General features: G+C 42.9%; 6 protein-coding genes and 1 pseudogene across 11 annotated transcripts; 1 reads left to right on the top strand and 6 right to left on the bottom strand.

Annotated features, from left to right (window-relative positions):
• The first annotated feature begins 353 nt into the window (after nucleotides 1-353).
• Tsp42Ed (Tetraspanin 42Ed) lies at nucleotides 354-2,595 on the top strand. Of its 2 annotated transcripts, none has more exons than NM_001299223.1 (5): nucleotides 354-501; nucleotides 1,239-1,430; nucleotides 1,500-1,661; nucleotides 1,793-1,990; nucleotides 2,048-2,595. In NM_001299223.1, the coding sequence occupies exons 1-5, from the start codon at nucleotides 442-444 to the stop codon at nucleotides 2,117-2,119; spliced, it is 684 nt and encodes a 227-aa protein (NP_001286152.1). In that variant the 5' UTR covers nucleotides 354-441; the 3' UTR covers nucleotides 2,120-2,595. The 2 variants fall into 2 exon arrangements, with proteins under 2 accessions (NP_001286152.1, NP_523630.1); NM_078906.3 differs by having other exon boundaries at nucleotides 2,048-2,233.
• An 875-nt stretch (nucleotides 2,596-3,470) lies between these two features.
• On the bottom strand, nucleotides 3,471-5,651 carry Tsp42Ec (Tetraspanin 42Ec). The gene is made up of 3 exons (NM_078905.3): nucleotides 5,461-5,651; nucleotides 4,176-4,367; nucleotides 3,471-4,112 (listed from the first exon to the last, which is right to left on the bottom strand). Exons 1-3 carry the CDS (start codon nucleotides 5,518-5,520, stop codon nucleotides 3,666-3,668), a joined length of 699 nt encoding a protein of 232 aa, NP_523629.1. The 5' UTR covers nucleotides 5,521-5,651; the 3' UTR covers nucleotides 3,471-3,665.
• A 305-nt stretch (nucleotides 5,652-5,956) lies between these two features.
• Nucleotides 5,957-6,936, bottom strand: CG30160 (uncharacterized protein). The gene is made up of 3 exons (NM_165504.2): nucleotides 6,624-6,936; nucleotides 6,395-6,559; nucleotides 5,957-6,322 (listed from the first exon to the last, which is right to left on the bottom strand). Exons 1-3 carry the CDS (start codon nucleotides 6,873-6,875, stop codon nucleotides 6,071-6,073), a joined length of 669 nt encoding a protein of 222 aa, NP_724526.1. The 5' UTR covers nucleotides 6,876-6,936; the 3' UTR covers nucleotides 5,957-6,070.
• An 897-nt stretch (nucleotides 6,937-7,833) lies between these two features.
• Nucleotides 7,834-19,417, bottom strand: Tsp42Ea (Tetraspanin 42Ea). Of its 3 annotated transcripts, none has more exons than NM_080273.3 (6): nucleotides 19,316-19,417; nucleotides 17,609-17,720; nucleotides 8,937-9,128; nucleotides 8,712-8,873; nucleotides 8,451-8,645; nucleotides 7,834-8,188 (listed from the first exon to the last, which is right to left on the bottom strand). In NM_080273.3, exons 2-6 carry the CDS (start codon nucleotides 17,666-17,668, stop codon nucleotides 8,117-8,119), a joined length of 681 nt encoding a protein of 226 aa, NP_525012.2. In that variant the 5' UTR covers nucleotides 17,669-17,720; nucleotides 19,316-19,417; the 3' UTR covers nucleotides 7,834-8,116. The 3 variants fall into 3 exon arrangements, with proteins under 3 accessions (NP_525012.2, NP_652646.1, NP_724524.1); NM_144389.2 differs by lacking the exons at nucleotides 7,834-8,188; nucleotides 8,451-8,645; nucleotides 8,712-8,873; nucleotides 8,937-9,128 and adding exons at nucleotides 14,122-14,476; nucleotides 14,740-14,934; nucleotides 15,001-15,162; nucleotides 15,226-15,417 and having other exon boundaries at nucleotides 19,316-19,412; NM_165502.2 differs by lacking the exons at nucleotides 7,834-8,188; nucleotides 8,451-8,645; nucleotides 8,712-8,873; nucleotides 8,937-9,128 and adding exons at nucleotides 14,122-14,476; nucleotides 14,740-14,934; nucleotides 15,001-15,162; nucleotides 15,226-15,417 and having other exon boundaries at nucleotides 17,609-17,714; nucleotides 19,316-19,412.
• CR42785 lies at nucleotides 10,397-11,939 on the bottom strand (annotated as a pseudogene).
• On the bottom strand, nucleotides 12,245-13,245 carry Tsp42Eb (Tetraspanin 42Eb). The gene is made up of 3 exons (NM_165503.3): nucleotides 12,912-13,245; nucleotides 12,683-12,847; nucleotides 12,245-12,610 (listed from the first exon to the last, which is right to left on the bottom strand). The coding sequence occupies exons 1-3, from the start codon at nucleotides 13,161-13,163 to the stop codon at nucleotides 12,359-12,361; spliced, it is 669 nt and encodes a 222-aa protein (NP_724525.1). The 5' UTR covers nucleotides 13,164-13,245; the 3' UTR covers nucleotides 12,245-12,358.
• Nucleotides 17,787-19,412, bottom strand: CG30159 (uncharacterized protein). Of its 3 annotated transcripts, none has more exons than NM_001169598.2 (2): nucleotides 19,033-19,412; nucleotides 17,787-18,972 (listed from the first exon to the last, which is right to left on the bottom strand). In NM_001169598.2, exon 2 carries the CDS (start codon nucleotides 18,963-18,965, stop codon nucleotides 18,246-18,248), a length of 720 nt encoding a protein of 239 aa, NP_001163069.1. In that variant the 5' UTR covers nucleotides 18,966-18,972; nucleotides 19,033-19,412; the 3' UTR covers nucleotides 17,787-18,245. The 3 variants fall into 3 exon arrangements, with proteins under 3 accessions (NP_001163069.1, NP_610254.1, NP_995768.1); NM_136410.5 differs by having other exon boundaries at nucleotides 19,038-19,412; NM_206046.3 differs by having other exon boundaries at nucleotides 19,038-19,173.
• Nucleotides 19,418-19,809: the final 392 nt, after the last annotated feature.

Raw genomic sequence — 19,809 nt, 5'->3', positions numbered from 1 at the left:
TCCAACTGAGCCACATTAAGCACATCTTGCAGATAATCTCTAAATTCCTTTAAAATCGTTATATTATTAAGTTTTACTACACATTATTGCTAAGTGATTTAGTATATCGATGTTATTCAACTAGTTTCTCATATTATGTATGGTTCGTCTTTAACTTGTTTAATATGAAATTAATAATTTTTTATCAATAGACCTCAAAACCTACTATTCAATTTGATACCTAGGTACTTTTTGGGAAATCTCTACCACTGCAGCAACGCTTTTCTTATCGCCGCTAAATTCAGAGCTAAAATCTAACAGAGCTTTTCGCGATAGGAAATGCGCTCATAAAAATATTGTTATATATCAGACTTTTTCAGTATCAAGCGGACCACGAACGAAATCGCATCGAACGTCTTACTCTTAAATCGAACACAAGTGATACACAAGTACATCTCAGCAATGGATTGCGGCGGCGTTTTTGTGAAATATGTGCTGTTCATATTCAACATACTGTTTGTGGTAAGACTCTAGGTTCTCAAGAGATATGTACATAGATCAGCAATAGTGAAAAAACGGGTGGTATCTTATCTGGCAAACAATGAAAAATGAACTCTCGAAGCTCAAGATTTCGTCCAAAGAGCCATGGATACTCCTTTCAAAAGTTATCTTATCGAAAAATACTGGGAAAAGTGGTTGGAAGTGGTTAGAAACCTGACATTCTTTAAATAAATCATTGCATGCCAATGCCGAACGTAATTACGGCTAATGAGCCGAAACAGTTGTCGGAAAACACATTGTACTCGGAAAGATAAGGGCATGAGTAATACCATACGTTCGTAGACAATTTTCAGAACCATCCCCCTCAAAGATCTTGGGACCACATAGTATTCGTGATGAAATTGTTTACAGCCTCCCAGCGACGCAAGCAATGCGTCGATCGCAAATCACAATGCAAAAACACAGGCGTAGTTATATATATATCAAATGCTAGTTAGGTTTGGATTTTTACATAATGGACAATCAATCCGGTCTAATGTGAACACAATAAAAATGATGTGGTCTTCATATGTACACATATTCATATTTTTTGTGACTCTCATTTCCCTCCACAAACGGAGTAAGTTTTGCGGTCGAAGACAGTTAGTTGGAACTTGGGCGGGGTGACTGTTATCCAATAGGCCTGATTCACCACCCACCATGAGTGGTGCCAAAACCACTGACTAACTAGCACACACTCTTCGTTTTTCCAAACGTAGATATGCGGCATTTTGCTTATCACCTTCGGCTCCATCATGGTGTCCACCATAAAGGACTTCTCGGGCGTTGGCGAGACCTTCACGGCAAACAGCGTGGCCATCATCATCCTGGTCCTTGGCTGCGTAGTCTTCCTGGTAGCCTTCATGGGATGCTGCGGCGCCATACGCGAGAATTCCTGTGCTCTGACCTCGGTAGGTGCCCATGATACATGCCCTGCTGGGTGCAACATTTGAATCCAACTTGCTCCTTCCTGCTTTCAGTACTCTGTGGTCATGCTGGTGCTGTTGGTTAGTCAGCTAGCTCTCATTATCTACGTGTGGGTGGACCATGTGCAGATACAGCAATCTTTGGAGAAGATCGTCCAGACCATATGGGATCAACGCAAGACCGATGCCCTCCTCATGGACACACTGCAGCGATCGGTGAGTTCTGCTGACCCTCAAGCATTACATTGTGAATTCTTTTTGTTATTTACTTCATATTCAATGAAGATTGTCTACTGTTGTTCCACATTCATAAAGATAGCTTAACCGAGAATATACTCTGATTCCAGTTCAAGTGCTGCGGCTTGAACGGCTTCGCTGATTACGGCATTACGTATCCCGCCTCCTGCTGCGACTCGCCCTCCAATGGAACCTGCGCACTAACCCAAGTCATGACGCGATCCAGTTGCCTGAAGGCCGTTGATTCCTTCTGGGACACCAACGTGAGCATCATCAAGTACGCTGGCCTGGGTGTGACTGCTGTTGAGGTGAGGATTGCGTATAATGTTCTTTGAATTCGCCAAACTGAATGGTACTTTTTTCAGCTTGTGGCCTTCATTTTCGCCTGCTGCCTGGCCAATCAGACCCGCAACTCGCAGAGACGCCAGAACTACTAAACGATGAAACGATGAATTAGTAGCATAGTATTAGGATTATCTCCCGACCCTCTTTAACGTCATAAAGTCAATATGAATAAATAAAACAAAGTGCTTCGCATGCTTACTGTATATAATTGCGACATTTGATAGTTTATGGTCCAAACAAAGACATTTCACGATAAGGTTAAAATAAATATATCTCGACTAATAGATACTTCTTACTAAGCCAATGAGAGTGCAAGGGAGATCGAGATATGAAAACAGCAAAACAACTGCATCCTAACATTAGTATCTAGAATGATGGAGTATGGGAACGATAGGTGTTGACTTAATAATACTATATTTACTAGCAAGAAAAAGTCCACATCATATCTTGGTTTTGTAGTTTCATGTGATTTTTGGGGAAAACTCGATAACTCTAAGAAACAAATTCTTTTCACTATGTGGACTAATTAATAAATGGTAAAGTATGTATTCTTTAATATAATCAACACAAATATTTTGAAAATATATATATATATATTCTACATTAACGCAAAGCAATAATTATCATATTTGTCTTCTCTTTCGAATATAACAAATTGTGTTGATAAGCAAAACATCTACATGCCAATGTCAGTTTGGTTTTCAAAACATTGATCAACGCAATGTTAAAAAAATCGTGCCTTCTAGTCGAAAGTCAAAAATATTTGGTGAATGTATTTCTTCTTTTTAGATCGCTATTCCTGACTTTTTCAAACCTATTTTAAAGCCGGCGTAAATCCAGTAATATGCATATTAAAGCTGTGTGAATATCAGTTGGATAAATCAATCACAAGTTGAACTCTTGCACCTTGGATTCGTTAATCATTTGTCAATGATTTAGTCAGGGTTACAAAGCTATTATTAATAATAATAATATAATAATATAATAATATTATTTGATTTCGTCTTGGATTGGCTAATTCTCTTTGAAATTAGTATTAGTAGCATTATCTAGTCACAATTGAAATTTCTATTTGAAAGTTGAGAATGTCACATAATAAATTGGAGAAATTGTTAAATGTTACTTAGTTGGAGCGATTGGAATTTTTTGGATATGTTCCAAATGTTAATAAGGGAAATTTAATGTTATCACATTCAGGTCAATGTTATTGTCTTAACATATGCGTAACATAACAGCAATTCTCCAAAATTTTCCAACTTATGGAAAACATTAGGGCAATCAAAAAAAAAAAAAAAAAACAGCCTAAGTGTATGCCTCAAATACTGCACATTCTGTAGGAAAACATAGATGAACAAATATACTCTTTAGAAGTTTTAAGCCAGTTAGAAAAATCATAATTGGTAAAATAACCCATTTATCCTTATAAGAAAGACGAGTAATGGTAAATGTTGTAGCGGTATATATTAATATTGGCATTGCTCCAAAAAGAGTATAAAGAATAACATAAGTAGTAACTGATAAATAGGCGAAATGTAGACGTATATATTAATATTGGCACGGCTCGAAAAACAGTTTGTTATATGGTAACATAAGTAGACATATGTAGATCCTTTGGCCTTTGGCTTGTTCCTCACAAGTTTAGGCGTACACCTGGCGACCTGCGTTCTGGCTGCGCATGCAGTTGGTCAGGGCGCCGGCGATGAGGAAGACGACCAGGTCGAAGATGCAGAGGCCGAGGCCGGACCAGCGGATGATGTCCATGTTGTCGTTCCAGAACTCCTCGAACTTGGCGCTGCAGCCGGGCCTCGACTGGTAGACCGAGGGGGTGTTGCATGTGGCCTGGCGGTCCAGGTAGCCGCAGCAGGTTCCGGGAACCGAAAGGCCGATGTTGTTGTAGTTGGTATAGCTCGTATCACCGCAGCAGCCGAAGGTTTCCTCAAGAACGCCCATGGCAGTGTAGTCATGGGAGTCCCAGAGCAAGTTAACCAGATTGGACATATCGCCCAGGAAGGCAGATCGGTTCACGAACACCCAGCACGTAAGCACCAGTTGCAGGATAAAGAGCACAAAAACCATGCTGGTGTACTGCAAAGCATTCAACTTCAATTAGCTCGAATTCCTTGGGATATGCTCTTCACGCAAACTTACCGCGCCGGTCATGCAGACACTCTGCCGAAAAATGCCGTAGCACCCGAAGAAGGACACCACGAAGATGAGGCCTCCCAGGACGGTGACGCAGATGGGGATGGTGTTCGGGTCCGTCCCACTCCCCGCGACATCGAAGCGGCTCAGATCGGACAGCATGATCGAGCCCAACACGATCAGTAGGATGCCAACGATCTGGAAGTATTCGGAGTATTACTAGAAGGCATCTCTGGTTGCCTAACAGTTTTATGGTCATAAGCATACCACATTATAATGAATGTTTTATGGACTTCTAATTATCCGGGAATATCTATGTACTGAAAACTTGTCCGCAAACTGGACTAAGATATGAGCTTTTAAAATAGCCTTCAGGATGTCGGTGACCAAGATTTACTTAAATTTCTTCATTTGATTCTTTAAGTTGACAAAGTGATTAACAAAGTGAATAATCAAGTCTTATACTTGCATACAAATTAATGAAATTCACAATCAGACGGATATGGCTAGTTTAAAAACGTAGCTGATAAAAAAAACAAACGTTAATCACCTTTATCTTGTTTTTGGCATAATTCTTAAGGTGAAAAATGTATCTTTTAGCTGCGTTAATACTGCGAGTAACTACACATTTATTTGGATAAATAATAAATCATTTGTAAATAATAGTTTGTTGTATTTCCTTAGTTTATTCTCTAAATGATCTTTTATTCACTCCAACTTAGCCTTGCTAAAATGTGAACTTGTGTGCATGTGTGCCCCCTTTGAAGCTCATTTTGGGCTCATTACTTATATTACAAAACACTGATAATGTCAATCAACTGATAAAATTCTGTATGTCCGTCCACACTTGCATTACAGATAGATATTATTATCTATGCCAGCACATTTATATGAATAATAGTGTTAAACCTTGTGACTCAAAGACAATCGAAAGGAAGCGACCGATGCGTAATTTATGGATTTTCAAATTTCATTTCACTTGTTTTAAATAATACATGTTCGATATTTGTTGCACAAATATTTATTGCATATGACTTGATTAATGAATGACAGAAGTCAGCTAGAAGGTCTTATATGCAAATAAATAAACATCTACAGTTTGATAAATAAATTAACATAATTAATGGACATTTTTTGGAAGTTCATTATAACACAAGTAATTGGAGAGTATGAAGTTATCCATAATTGGAACCTATTTGGGATCTGCACCCAGTAGTGTTTGGTCTATTGTTACACGTCTCATTACATTATTAATTCCTTTTACTTAGATACTCAACCGACAAGCACTTACCAAAAACACGATATTGACAATATATAAAATAAAGTTGACTATTCCCGATAGACAACCCATTTTGAAAGTATATAGTTTGCTCCTGTATTTAGTAGAATTAAATAAACACTATTGTTTTATCCAAAGGAGTTGTCGGTGTCTCTGATTTTATCGCGCACTCGCGTCGTTTACTGTCGTTCGATTGGACTGCTCCTCCAGATGGGCTACTGTTTTTAAATTGGCCAACAGACACGGGCGCTATCGGAGGAAAGATACGCAAGTGCCTGTTATCATAATCATGGCCGAAACGAAAAATAGATAATGGGCACTGGGCGGCGGGCGGAGATCGATAGCCATTGCCATATGGAGGTGATTCACCACTACTGAGGGCATTCGATCTCGGAAACGCGGCACTCGGCTAACAGGCCGATAAGGACATACTTTTTGGAAAAACATCAACCTGTCTTGATTAGATAGACGGCAGCCAGAGGTAGACAGCGAATAAGCAATAATATTTCATTGGGCTTAACCTATTCTGGTTTATTTACGGTGAGTGAGTGAGTGAGGAATTCGTGTGTTGGATTTATGCTATGAACTGGGCTACGTCTAAGGATTGTATCTGACTTCGGCTCTAGCGCTTCCTCATCGCGCTGGCCAGGCAGCACGACATGATGAAGATGCCCAGCTCGAAGAGGGCGATGATCAGACTGCTCCATCGAATCAGGTCCGTATTGGAGGCCCAGAAATCGACGAACTCCTGCCGGCAGCCAGGTCGCTGGCTGTAGATCTCCGCTTCGCACACCTTGGTGCGATCCTTGTAGCCGCAGCAGGAGCTGGGCACGGTTTCATACTGTTGGTATCCCGTGTTGCCACAGCAAGAGAACTGCAATGGAATAGATACGTAAATATCCGGAAAAAACTAATGACATCTGATGGTGAATTTCGATAAACTTACGGCCAACTGGAGGGCATCCATGGGGTATCCCTGGGCGGCATTGTTCTCATCCCACGCCTTGTCCACTGCCTTGCCCATGCTGGACAGGAACTTGTCGTTGGCCGCGAAGATCCAGATGGAGAGGGCCAGTTGCAGGCCGAACAGAATCAGCATGCAGATGGCGTACTGAAAGGAATGCCAAGTCATTTAGAATCCAATTTCGGTCAGTGGGTGATTTCCGAGTGCTTACGATGGTGGTGCAGCAGGCGTTCTCGCGAATGGTGCCGCAGCATCCGAAGAAGGCCACTACGAAGGTGACACTTCCGATGACGATAATGCAGATCGGGATGGTCTGGGTGTTAACGCCTCCGTCGAAGGCCGTAAAGTTGCCCATCGTGGAGAGCATGATGGAGCCCACCACAATGAGCAGGATGCCACCGGCCACGAACACCAGGTTGAGCAAGTACAGCAGGTACTTGAACATCGCGGATAGACAGTTCATGGTGCTGGGTTCTGTTCGGGTTTCTCGTTGGCTAGCTGGATAATCCGTTCGTTCGATGTGACGATGTTCGTCTAACTGAATGGGCCCTCGGACAGAACGCGGCTATTAAAGCTTACTCGGAGTCCTCATCTTATCGGCTGCGCTCTTATCTCGGCCATAAAATTCCGTATGTACTTGTGCTGGAAGCTCCGATGCCCATGTACTTGTACTTGGTGAATCGCTTTGCACCCACGAGATACCAGATCATTGTGGTGGTCCGAACCTGGGAAATTACATCCTTGGCGCAATGATTCATTCAACGAATGGTAGGTGCAAACTGCTGGTGGCGGAATTTTATCTAGCCCTCGTGCGATTCCATCTTGGGGGCGTTAGATCGTTCATAAGATGAATCATTCACACCCTCCACACCTTGCCTTATCACCAGTCAAGAGTACGCGGTGCACGCTGACTCACATATTACGTTGCTTGGAGTCCGTTTCCCCGTGAGTCCCCGATCTTATCGCCTAGATTTATGTACTATCAATCGAGCAATAAACCTTTTAGCGAGTGCACTCCCAGCCTAACTTCAACAAGATTTTGGCAACTATTGGGGTTTCCACGGCGGAATAATTTCCCATTGACATTCACAAAACGGCTATGTGCCCTTCATAGATAAAATAGCTCAATGGAGATAAGATTTCGTCTGAGCCCTAAAAAGCTAACTAACTAAATATAGTCTTCTGATAGGTTAGTTCTACGGAAATATGTCAATAGAGCCAATGATTGATAATGATCTGTAATCAAAGTGTACTTGTTGGTTTCGGCCAACTCTATTTATACTTATTACTTTGCAGATTAAAACGTTATCGCGAATGGCCGAAATCCTCCCGTGGCAATTTAGAAAAATAGGTGCTTTAGGGATTAAGTCGAATTGCAAACAATGTAAGCTTTCCCATTAAGACAAAGACTGAACTCTTTTCGTAAATTGTAAATAAATTTCTCCGTTTATTGCAATCTCCAGGAGTATAAGTTATTTTGTACAGTTAAACATATTAGCACATTCAGTGTAACTTTGAACAAACGATCTTACAAAAGTGATCGTTACGCATTCGTCATTGGATTTGCTGCATTTGCTGCTTACGCTTGAGATTATGCAAATTTGAATGGCCATCTGTATCAGGTAAATATTCGTAAAATTGGGCAACATAATTCGTACTTTCGGTTTCAATTAAAATTAGTGCAAGGCCTTAGTCCTTTGTCGATTAATATTCCGCACGGCGTCTATAGTTCCGAATGCTGTTCGCCAAGCAACAGGCGAAAACGAATCCCACAAACTGAAAGCAAACAGAGTATGGTATATTGGAAGATATACATGTAGGTGTAAATCTCATAACGCTTATGGTAAAATAACAAACTAAACTGCATTGCTACGAATTATGATTTACATTACTTAGTACTTTTTGGTTATCCCCAAGAAATCACAATGGAAGGTAGGTAACATGAACCCATCCATCATATTTTCGAAATTCACATGGGGAAGCACCTAGATTCGATGATCGATTTCGTTCGATTGCGTTACTCTGGACAATAACTTACTTCGATGGCGGCGATGACCAGACCGGCATACTTGATGATGTCGCTGTTCCTGTCCCAGAACTCAACGAAGGTGACCTTGCATCCCCGCCGGTAGACGGTCTCCCAGCGGCAGTTGTTGGTGTCGCTGCAGCAGGAGGGAGGGAACTTGCCCTGGTAGGCGTAGTCGGTGTAGCCACTGCGTCCGCAGCATTTCATCTGCGGGAGCGGCAGAAAGTCAGTTGAAGGCGGGTCACATGTCCTTGGAAGTCCCTAAATACTTACGCTGATCTGAATCGCGTCCATGTAGTCGGAACGACTGGTGCGATGGTTCCAGGCCTTCTCGACCACGTCGCCCATGATCTCCAGGTACTTGTCCTTCTGCACCCACATGTAGATCACCAAAGCCAGTTGGCCAATCATCAGGACGAACAGCAAGATCGAGTACTGCCACAAAGAATACATTTTGAATTGCAAGATGAATGGCACGATGCAGGATCAGTACTCTACCGTCATGGACATGCAGTAGGATTCCCGAATGGCTCCGCAGCAGCCGAACCAGGAAATCAGCAGGATGATGGTGCCCAGGATGATCATCGTTACGGGCACCTGCTGGGTTCGCAGGGCTTCCGCGAAGTCATCCATGTTACGGACTTTGCTGAACAGCAGAGCTCCGAATACGATCAGCAATATGCCGCATATCTGAGGAAGGGAAATGTTGAGTTTATCAATCCTGAGCCAACCAGGGTTGTCTAATCTAACTAAACTTGAATTCTCAAGCCCTCAGATTTTGACAGAAATTGGTCAAAAACAATCACTTCATATCCGTTTTATATTGGACTTACTAATCATGTAATAAATTAATACAGTTCTAAGTTATTTATGATTTAATTTGATCAAATGATTTGACAAGATTTGCGATACCAAATCGCCTGAAGAATATTCATCCATATAAATGCTGGCTGGGATATCATTAGCTTTTTTGTTTCATTAAAAAGCTTGTAGGCGTTAAAAGCTCATGCCTGTTGTTCGACAAATAATATGCACTGCGAGAAACTGGAACTACTTCCAGGGACATGCATTTCAATATTTGCGATATGGCGAAATCACCTGCTTTATTATTAAAACTACTTTCTATTATTGCCCAGTTCTTCGGCGATTTTCGTTTATAGAGTTTCAGATTGGCTATTTGCATGGCTATCACAAGCTTATCTCTTATCAATCCGATTCGCTTCGTTAATTAAGATTATGCATAAAAGCGCCTGGCCATCGACGATAACTATTAAAAACATATTTACTTTGGCTTTGATTGTATCAGTTGACGTAGTCATTAGATTAGATCCACCCCCAGCCAAACTATAGTTCATAAATTCGTAGGATTGCGCCAAACTGCAGCATGACTCAGCCGCCGAGCTCAGCGGTTCGTGGGATCAGAATAGTTAGCATCGCATCCGATCAGAAGAGAGCGACATTTCGACACTGGTCCACAATTATAATAATAACCAGTCCACCCACTCGCATTCGTCTGGCATTTCTAGATCGCCCTCCCTCGGAAAATTGAGTTCAAGTGTACCGCCAACGACCCCCGTGTTTCCATTCCATGATGTGCGTGTGTAGATGATATTTCGTTGTTTCCGAGTTTTGGCTCGTCGTCTCACAATGGGAGCAAGTTCACATTAAATTAAGTCAACTATTTTTGGGTGAGACCCCCTTCCCCCCCCCCCCCCCCCTCTTGAACCATTACACAACTTTCCACTGAAGTGGCGGCAGACTTTACACACAGACAAAATATTTGTATGTTTCCATGTTGGTTCTTAAGTTAATTGCAGCTACTTTAAATTATCAAAAAGGTTGGAGAACTGCGGATTGGAACTCTTGAACAAATCAAATGACCTATTTCAAGTAGATAGGTCATCCATCTCGTTTACCGATTTCCCATCAACAAAAAATGGTTTTGTTTTGTAAATTTTCTATATCCGTATACTGCATACGATTGAAGAATTAGCGCCGTGTGCTGATGTTTTTCCGCCCGTAGTGAATGACATCCATGTTTGCGTGACGCGAATAATGCGCTGGTACTCCGACGCAGTCAGATTTCCCACCAGCAGCAAGTCAGGGTCCCAGCCCCAAACTGGTTGGACGAAGTACAGTTCCACTCCCCGCGACATCGAAGCGGCTCAGATCGGACAGCATGATCGAGCCCAACACGATCAGTAGGATGCCAACGATCTGGAAGTATTCGGAGTATTACTAGAAGGCATCTCTGGTTGCCTAACAGTTTTATGGTCATAAGCATACCACATTATAATGAATGTTTTATGGACTTCTAATTATCCGGGAATATCTATGTACTGAAAACTTGTCCGCAAACTGGACTAAGATATGAGCTTTTAAAATAGCCTTCAGGATGTCGGTGACCAAGATTTACTTAAATTTCTTCATTTGATTCTTTAAGTTGACAAAGTGATTAACAAAGTGAATAATCAAGTCTTATACTTGCATACAAATTAATGAAATTCACAATCAGACGGATATGGCTAGTTTAAAAACGTAGCTGATAAAAAAAACAAACGTTAATCACCTTTATCTTGTTTTTGGCATAATTCTTAAGGTGAAAAATGTATCTTTTAGCTGCGTTAATACTGCGAGTAACTACACATTTATTTGGATAAATAATAAATCATTTGTAAATAATAGTTTGTTGTATTTCCTTAGTTTATTCTCTAAATGATCTTTTATTCACTCCAACTTAGCCTTGCTAAAATGTGAACTTGTGTGCATGTGTGCCCCCTTTGAAGCTCATTTTGGGCTCATTACTTATATTACAAAACACTGATAATGTCAATCAACTGATAAAATTCTGTATGTCCGTCCACACTTGCATTACAGATAGATATTATTATCTATGCCAGCACATTTATATGAATAATAGTGTTAAACCTTGTGACTCAAAGACAATCGAAAGGAAGCGACCGATGCGTAATTTATGGATTTTCAAATTTCATTTCACTTGTTTTAAATAATACATGTTCGATATTTGTTGCACAAATATTTATTGCATATGACTTGATTAATGAATGACAGAAGTCAGCTAGAAGGTCTTATATGCAAATAAATAAACATCTACAGTTTGATAAATAAATTAACATAATTAATGGACATTTTTTGGAAGTTCATTATAACACAAGTAATTGGAGAGTATGAAGTTATCCATAATTGGAACCTATTTGGGATCTGCACCCAGTAGTGTTTGGTCTATTGTTACACGTCTCATTACATTATTAATTCCTTTTACTTAGATACTCAACCGACAAGCACTTACCAAAAACACGATATTGACAATATATAAAATAAAGTTGACTATTCCCGATAGACAACCCATTTTGAAAGTATATAGTTTGCTCCTGTATTTAGTAGAATTAAATAAACACTATTGTTTTATCCAAAGGAGTTGTCGGTGTCTCTGATTTTATCGCGCACTCGCGTCGTTTACTGTCGTTCGATTGGACTGCTCCTCCAGATGGGCTACTGTTTTTAAATTGGCCAACAGACACGGGCGCTATCGGAGGAAAGATACGCAAGTGCCTGTTATCATAATCATGGCCGAAACGAAAAATAGATAATGGGCACTGGGCGGCGGGCGGAGATCGATAGCCATTGCCATATGGAGGTGATTCACCACTACTGAGGGCATTCGATCTCGGAAACGCGGCACTCGGCTAACAGGCCGATAAGGACATACTTTTTGGAAAAACATCAACCTGTCTTGATTAGATAGACGGCAGCCAGAGGTAGACAGCGAATAAGCAATAATATTTCATTGGGCTTAACCTATTCTGGTTTATTTACGGTGAGTGAGTGAGTGAGGAATTCGTGTGTTGGATTTATGCTATGAACTGGGCTACGTCTAAGGATTGTATCTGACTTCGGCTCTAGCGCTTCCTCATCGCGCTGGCCAGGCAGCACGACATGATGAAGATGCCCAGCTCGAAGAGGGCGATGATCAGACTGCTCCATCGAATCAGGTCCGTATTGGAGGCCCAGAAATCGACGAACTCCTGCCGGCAGCCAGGTCGCTGGCTGTAGATCTCCGCTTCGCACACCTTGGTGCGATCCTTGTAGCCGCAGCAGGAGCTGGGCACGGTTTCATACTGTTGGTATCCCGTGTTGCCACAGCAAGAGAACTGCAATGGAATAGATACGTAAATATCCGGAAAAAACTAATGACATCTGATGGTGAATTTCGATAAACTTACGGCCAACTGGAGGGCATCCATGGGGTATCCCTGGGCGGCATTGTTCTCATCCCACGCCTTGTCCACTGCCTTGCCCATGCTGGACAGGAACTTGTCGTTGGCCGCGAAGATCCAGATGGAGAGGGCCAGTTGCAGGCCGAACAGAATCAGCATGCAGATGGCGTACTGAAAGGAATGCCAAGTCATTTAGAATCCAATTTCGGTCAGTGGGTGATTTCCGAGTGCTTACGATGGTGGTGCAGCAGGCGTTCTCGCGAATGGTGCCGCAGCATCCGAAGAAGGCCACTACGAAGGTGACACTTCCGATGACGATAATGCAGATCGGGATGGTCTGGGTGTTAACGCCTCCGTCGAAGGCCGTAAAGTTGCCCATCGTGGAGAGCATGATGGAGCCCACCACAATGAGCAGGATGCCACCGGCCACGAACACCAGGTTGAGCAAGTACAGCAGGTACTTGAACATCGCGGATAGACAGTTCATGGTGCTGGGTTCTGTTCGGGTTTCTCGTTGGCTAGCTGGATAATCCGTTCGTTCGATGTGACGATGTTCGTCTAACTGAATGGGCCCTCGGACAGAACGCGGCTATTAAAGCTTACTCGGAGTCCTCATCTTATCGGCTGCGCTCTTATCTCGGCCATAAAATTCCGTATGTACTTGTGCTGGAAGCTCCGATGCCCATGTACTTGTACTTGGTGAATCGCTTTGCACCCACGAGATACCAGATCATTGTGGTGGTCCGAACCTGGGAAATTACATCCTTGGCGCAATGATTCATTCAACGAATGGTAGGTGCAAACTGCTGGTGGCGGAATTTTATCTAGCCCTCGTGCGATTCCATCTTGGGGGCGTTAGATCGTTCATAAGATGAATCATTCACACCCTCCACACCTTGCCTTATCACCAGTCAAGAGTACGCGGTGCACGCTGACTCACATATTACGTTGCTTGGAGTCCGTTTCCCCGTGAGTCCCCGATCTTATCGCCTAGATTTATGTACTATCAATCGAGCAATAAACCTTTTAGCGAGTGCACTCCCAGCCTAACTTCAACAAGATTTTGGCAACTATTGGGGTTTCCACGGCGGAATAATTTCCCATTGACATTCACAAAACGGCTATGTGCCCTTCATAGATAAAATAGCTCAATGGAGATAAGATTTCGTCTGAGCCCTAAAAAGCTAACTAACTAAATATAGTCTTCTGATAGGTTAGTTCTACGGAAATATGTCAATAGAGCCAATGATTGATAATGATCTGTAATCAAAGTGTACTTGTTGGTTTCGGCCAACTCTATTTATACTTATTACTTTGCAGATTAAAACGTTATCGCGAATGGCCGAAATCCTCCCGTGGCAATTTAGAAAAATAGGTGCTTTAGGGATTAAGTCGAATTGCAAACAATGTAAGCTTTCCCATTAAGACAAAGACTGAACTCTTTTCGTAAATTGTAAATAAATTTCTCCGTTTATTGCAATCTCCAGGAGTATAAGTTATTTTGTACAGTTAAACATATTAGCACATTCAGTGTAACTTTGAACAAACGATCTTACAAAAGTGATCGTTACGCATTCGTCATTGGATTTGCTGCATTTGCTGCTTACGCTTGAGATTATGCAAATTTGAATGGCCATCTGTATCAGGTAAATATTCGTAAAATTGGGCAACATAATTCGTACTTTCGGTTTCAATTAAAATTAGTGCAAGGCCTTAGTCCTTTGTCGATTAATATTCCGCACGGCGTCTATAGTTCCGAATGCTGTTCGCCAAGCAACAGGCGAAAACGAATCCCACAAACTGAAAGCAAACAGAGTATGGTATATTGGAAGAATATACATGTAGGTGTAAATCTCATAACGCTTATGGTAAAATAACAAACTAAACTGCATTGCTACGAATTATGATTTACATTACTTAGTACTTTTTGGTTATCCCCAAGAAATCACAATGGAAGGTAGGTAACATGAACCCATCCATCATATTTTCGAAATTCACATGGGGAAGCACCTAGATTCGATGATCGATTTCGTTCGATTGCGTTACTCTGGACAATAACTTACTTCGATGGCGGCGATGACCAGACCGGCATACTTGATGATGTCGCTGTTCCTGTCCCAGAACTCAACGAAGGTGACCTTGCATCCCCGCCGGTAGACGGTCTCCCAGCGGCAGTTGTTGGTGTCGCTGCAGCAGGAGGGAGGGAACTTGCCCTGGTAGGCGTAGTCGGTGTAGCCACTGCGTCCGCAGCATTTCATCTGCGGGAGCGGCAGAAAGTCAGTTGAAGGCGGGTCACATGTCCTTGGAAGTCCCTAAATACTTACGCTGATCTGAATCGCGTCCATGTAGTCGGAACGACTGGTGCGATGGTTCCAGGCCTTCTCGACCACGTCGCCCATGATCTCCAGGTACTTGTCCTTCTGCACCCACATGTAGATCACCAAAGCCAGTTGGCCAATCATCAGGACGAACAGCAAGATCGAGTACTGCCACAAAGAATACATTTTGAATTGCAAGATGAATGGCACGATGCAGGATCAGTACTCTACCGTCATGGACATGCAGTAGGATTCCCGAATGGCTCCGCAGCAGCCGAACCAGGAAATCAGCAGGATGATGGTGCCCAGGATGATCATCGTTACGGGCACCTGCTGGGTTCGCAGGGCTTCCGCGAAGTCATCCATGTTACGGACTTTGCTGAACAGCAGAGCTCCGAATACGATCAGCAATATGCCGCATATCTGAGGAAGGGAAATGTTGAGTTTATCAATCCTGAGCCAACCAGGGTTGTCTAATCTAACTAAACTTGAATTCTCAAGCCCTCAGATTTTGACAGAAATTGGTCAAAAACAATCACTTCATATCCGTTTTATATTGGACTTACTAATCATGTAATAAATTAATACAGTTCTAAGTTATTTATGATTTAATTTGATCAAATGATTTGACAAGATTTGCGATACCAAATCGCCTGAAGAATATTCATCCATATAAATGCTGGCTGGGATATCATTAGCTTTTTTGTTTCATTAAAAAGCTTGTAGGCGTTAAAAGCTCATGCCTGTTGTTCGACAAATAATATGCACTGCGAGAAACTGGAACTACTTCCAGGGACATGCATTTCAATATTTGCGATATGGCGAAATCACCTGCTTTATTATTAAAACTACTTTCTATTATTGCCCAGTTCTTCGGCGATTTTCGTTTATAGAGTTTCAGATTGGCTATTTGCATGGCTATCACAAGCTTATCTCTTATCAATCCGATTCGCTTCGTTAATTAAGATTATGCATAAAAGCGCCTGGCCATCGACGATAACTATTAAAAACATATTTACTTTGGCTTTGATTGTATCAGTTGACGTAGTCATTAGATTAGATCCACCCCCAGCCAAACTATAGTTCATAAATTCGTAGGATTGCGCCAAACTGCAGCATGACTCAGCCGCCGAGCTCAGCGGTTCGTGGGATCAGAATAGTTAGCATCGCATCCGATCAGAAGAGAGCGACATTTCGACACTGGTCCACAATTATAATAATAACCAGTCCACCCACTCGCATTCGTCTGGCATTTCTAGATCGCCCTCCCTCGGAAAATTGAGTTCAAGTGTACCGCCAACGACCCCCGTGTTTCCATTCCATGATGTGCGTGTGTAGATGATATTTCGTTGTTTCCGAGTTTTGGCTCGTCGTCTCACAATGGGAGCAAGTTCACATTAAATTAAGTCAACTATTTTTGGGTGAGACCCCCTTCCCCCCCCCCCCCCCCCTCTTGAACCATTACACAACTTTCCACTGAAGTGGCGGCAGACTTTACACACAGACAAAATATTTGTATGTTTCCATGTTGGTTCTTAAGTTAATTGCAGCTACTTTAAATTATCAAAAAGGTTGGAGAACTGCGGATTGGAACTCTTGAACAAATCAAATGACCTATTTCAAGTAGATAGGTCATCCATCTCGTTTACCGATTTCCCATCAACAAAAAATGGTTTTGTTTTGTAAATTTTCTATATCCGTATACTGCATACGATTGAAGAATTAGCGCCGTGTGCTGATGTTTTTCCGCCCGTAGTGAATGACATCCATGTTTGCGTGACGCGAATAATGCGCTGGTACTCCGACGCAGTCAGATTTCCCACCAGCAGCAAGTCAGGGTCCCAGCCCCAAACTGGTTGGACGAAGTACAGTTCCACCTGGCGGTGCAGTGACTTTGGGGCAGTGAGTTAGAAGTTGCAAAACCATATCGAAATGCCACCGTTGCTGGCGTTTCAATGATTGTTTGGTTGCCATTTGGAACCAGTTAACCTCGGACTGACTCCGACTAATGGGATGCATGTTTGTGGATGTGGGGCTCGGTTGTGGGGACCGAAACAACACAAACTGGTTTTGGGACTCCAAAGTAAACAAAAGTGTACGTAGTGTACACAAAATTATACAGAATTTTTCGGATACCGCTACGTCACAAACGTAGCCCAATTTTAATAACTGGTTTTGGAATACTGATGATGATCTCAAGCTCTGCCCCCACTTTGCACGTACAGTGCGTTTCGTAACCGGAAAGTGATAGTGCTGACCGGAAAAGAGACACCATAAATGCTATAATAGATCCTACTTTAAGGGTCCTTAATAAACATTAATTGAGATATGTTTAATTTCATGATATGTAAATATGAAAGCCGACCTAAAGAACACAAAAATACAAAAATGCATTTAACGAGAGTGCCTTCTGTGGCTTTAAAATGTACTCATGCTCACCACTTTTGTGGGCCTCGACTTTCTCAGCCTTTCAATACTGAAAACACCAATTTTGGGAAAACCAGTTTATTCCGCACGAAAGTTATGATCTCACTGCCAGCCTAAAAGGCTGAGAAGTCGATCTAAGCTTGGCCGCTCGAAATTATGTAATCTTAAATGTATCTATGCTACTCACCGAACAGAGCAAATTAAATATAAATAGGATATATTTAACCATGGAGATTCCGCAGCTCATTTTGCCTGAGTTTTGCCAGAGATTGCTGGTGGAGATGGATGAAGAACTGCAACTGATCGTTCGGGAGACGAAAAAAATGGAATGGAATTAAGAAATTCAGATACAAGCGTGAAAAGTTAGGTATTTCGGCATTTTATTTGGGAAACACGCACACGTACACACACAGGCACACGCACTGATGTCATCCGTGGTAAAAACATTTCGCTTATTTGAATATTTAAAAAATGCTGACGTTCTTGGCTCTACTGGGTGTGGAAATTAGCACACGATCACGTACCGCCTGGGCATCGAAAGTCGCGTTGGGCAAGTCGCGCTAGCTATTCCCCTTACTAATAAGCTTTTGAGACTGACTTGTGTACTTGTGCTCGAGGGTTTGTAAACAAATGCTGTCTTATATCGTATATGATATTTGCCAATCGTATAACAATAGATAGCAAGCAACACTAAGACACAAATGCACAAGCTAGTAAACAGGCATAATAAAAATATAGAGAGTAGCTGGCCATGGAACTAAGTTAATGGTGGCGAGCTAGGTAGCCCTGTAAATAGCATCGAGGCAGGAACGGGGAGATCGCAATCAGCGCACTAGCTCCGGCAGCAGCTTCTCCTTGGGCAACCAGCGCTGCCTCAGTTCGTTGTAGCGGCGCCAGATGTAGGGATAGCCGGCGGCCCAGGAGAGCCAGGCCTCCTTTTCCGCTGTGGTCTGCTCCACCTTCTTCAGATGCTGGTAGTACTTCCCGTTCTTCTTAACCGCGGCGGCGGCATCCTGCACGAATCGGGCGAAGCGGAGCTTGAGCAGGGTCTCCGAGACGTCCAGCAGGCGGTTGCCCCTCGGCGGATGGACCAGGCACAGCTGGCAGACAACAAAGTCCTGTCCCTTGGCGGATTTAAGGGGCAGAAAGGTGGCCTCGCGCCCAATGAGACACTGCTGCAGCCAGGAGTAGCCGTTGGCATTGACGCGCACGCCCGGCAGTTTGACGGGCAGCAGGCGTTTGCTGCTAGTGAAGATCGGGAAAAGCGGCCGGTGCTGGATCATCAGCAGGGTGTCCTGCTCCTGCTGCTTGACCCCGGCGATCTTGCCCGTGTGCATGACGCGCTCGTTGATCAGGCGCTCCGGGATGTGCGAGGGCTGCTTAAACTGGCGCACCAGGTAGGCCGGCTTCCGTTTGGCATAGGCCACGGCCAGCATGATGGCCGAGGTGCCATAGATGGCCAGCTCACTGCCGCGCGTATCCCGCTCCAGGAAGTTACATAAGTCCTGGTACTTGGCCACCGCAAAATCCTTGGCCGCCTCCATTGGATAACTGGAAAGTGGTCGCTGGTTAGGCTTTTTCGGGTTGGGTGCCGCCACTGGCAGGTCTCACTTTACCACTTGGAGCGTTATGTCGTTTCGCTGGCCTAATCTATATGTAAAACCCAACTAATGGCTAATTTTGTCGCTGATTCCGCTTTTCTTGGCTGCAATTCTGTTTTGCTACTGACCAGACTTTGACATTTGCCTCACTGGAGTGCGAGCAGGACAACTAGTGTGCCGGTTGGGATCGCTGTTTCGGCACCTTACAACACTGCCTGCTACGACACTGTCGCTCTCGCCCTCTCTCACACACACAAGCACACGGAATTTGAAAACAAAACCCACACACACACCTTGAGTTTTCCGCCTTTTGAATGATTTACAGAATGATTTTACGCGCGCTCCGCTTTTCGAACCGTTCGTGAGCAGTTGACAATGCTAACTGAACTAAACTGATCGGTCAAAAGCTGCGCCAAGCAGCCTCAACCTGTTGCGTCGCGCACACTCACACGAGCATAATTCGTTTTGTTTTGGTTTGTTTCGTCACCCCCTCCCAACGGTAATTACTGTAACTTGTTTTTCCGCTCTCTGTTACCAATCGCGTTTGTTTATTTATGCAAATTTGAAATGTTTCGGGAATTACGTACATATTTGTTTAACTTTTACTACCAATAAATGTTTTATTTATGCAAATGCACTATTGCCTGGCCAATAGGAAAATTAAGAACAGAAAAAAGGGAGCAAAAACCTCACGTTGAAGATATGTATATGGAAATTATAATTTTGTTTCGAACAGTTTTTATAAGATAAAGCTGCCTCAAAAACAGGAAATTGTAGGATAAGATTG

Source organism: Drosophila melanogaster, chromosome 2R (assembly GCF_000001215.4).
Source record: "Drosophila melanogaster chromosome 2R".
In the NCBI taxonomy this organism is placed as follows: domain Eukaryota; kingdom Metazoa; phylum Arthropoda; class Insecta; order Diptera; family Drosophilidae; genus Drosophila; species Drosophila melanogaster.
The sequence above is the reverse complement of the archived record's forward strand: the minus strand, read 5'-3'. Positions and strand labels throughout refer to the sequence as shown.

Bases quoted from the DNA above. Each gene is read 5' to 3' on its own strand.
- Tsp42Ed (NM_001299223.1), top strand. From the start codon at position 442: ATGGATTGCGGCGGCGTTTTTGTGAAATATGTGCTGTTCATATTCAAC. The intron at 502-1,238 runs GTAAGACTCTAG...TTCCAAACGTAG, and splicing joins TATTCAACATACTGTTTGTG to ATATGCGGCATTTTGCTTAT. The intron at 1,431-1,499 runs GTAGGTGCCCAT...TCCTGCTTTCAG, and splicing joins ATTCCTGTGCTCTGACCTCG to TACTCTGTGGTCATGCTGGT.
- Tsp42Ec (NM_078905.3), bottom strand. From the start codon at position 5,520: ATGGGTTGTCTATCGGGAATAGTCAACTTTATTTTATATATTGTCAAT. The intron at 4,368-5,460 runs GTAAGTGCTTGT...GAATACTTCCAG, and splicing joins TTGTCAATATCGTGTTTTTG to ATCGTTGGCATCCTACTGAT. The intron at 4,113-4,175 runs GTAAGTTTGCGT...AATGCTTTGCAG, and splicing joins GTGTCTGCATGACCGGCGCG to TACACCAGCATGGTTTTTGT.
- CG30160 (NM_165504.2), bottom strand. From the start codon at position 6,875: ATGAACTGTCTATCCGCGATGTTCAAGTACCTGCTGTACTTGCTCAAC. The intron at 6,560-6,623 runs GTAAGCACTCGG...CATTCCTTTCAG, and splicing joins ACGCCTGCTGCACCACCATC to TACGCCATCTGCATGCTGAT. The intron at 6,323-6,394 runs GTAAGTTTATCG...ATTCCATTGCAG, and splicing joins TGGATGCCCTCCAGTTGGCC to TTCTCTTGCTGTGGCAACAC.
- Tsp42Eb (NM_165503.3), bottom strand. From the start codon at position 13,163: ATGAACTGTCTATCCGCGATGTTCAAGTACCTGCTGTACTTGCTCAAC. The intron at 12,848-12,911 runs GTAAGCACTCGG...CATTCCTTTCAG, and splicing joins ACGCCTGCTGCACCACCATC to TACGCCATCTGCATGCTGAT. The intron at 12,611-12,682 runs GTAAGTTTATCG...ATTCCATTGCAG, and splicing joins TGGATGCCCTCCAGTTGGCC to TTCTCTTGCTGTGGCAACAC.
- Tsp42Ea (NM_080273.3), bottom strand. From the start codon at position 17,668: ATGAGCTGCGGAATCTCCATGGTTAAATATATCCTATTTATATTTAAT. The intron at 9,129-17,608 runs GTGAGTAGCATA...TCCCTTCCTCAG, and splicing joins TATTTAATTTGCTCTGTTCG to ATATGCGGCATATTGCTGAT. The intron at 8,646-8,711 runs GTAAGTATTTAG...CCGCTCCCGCAG, and splicing joins TGGACGCGATTCAGATCAGC to ATGAAATGCTGCGGACGCAG.
- CG30159 (NM_001169598.2), bottom strand. From the start codon at position 18,965: ATGGAGGCGGCCAAGGATTTTGCGGTGGCCAAGTACCAGGACTTATGT.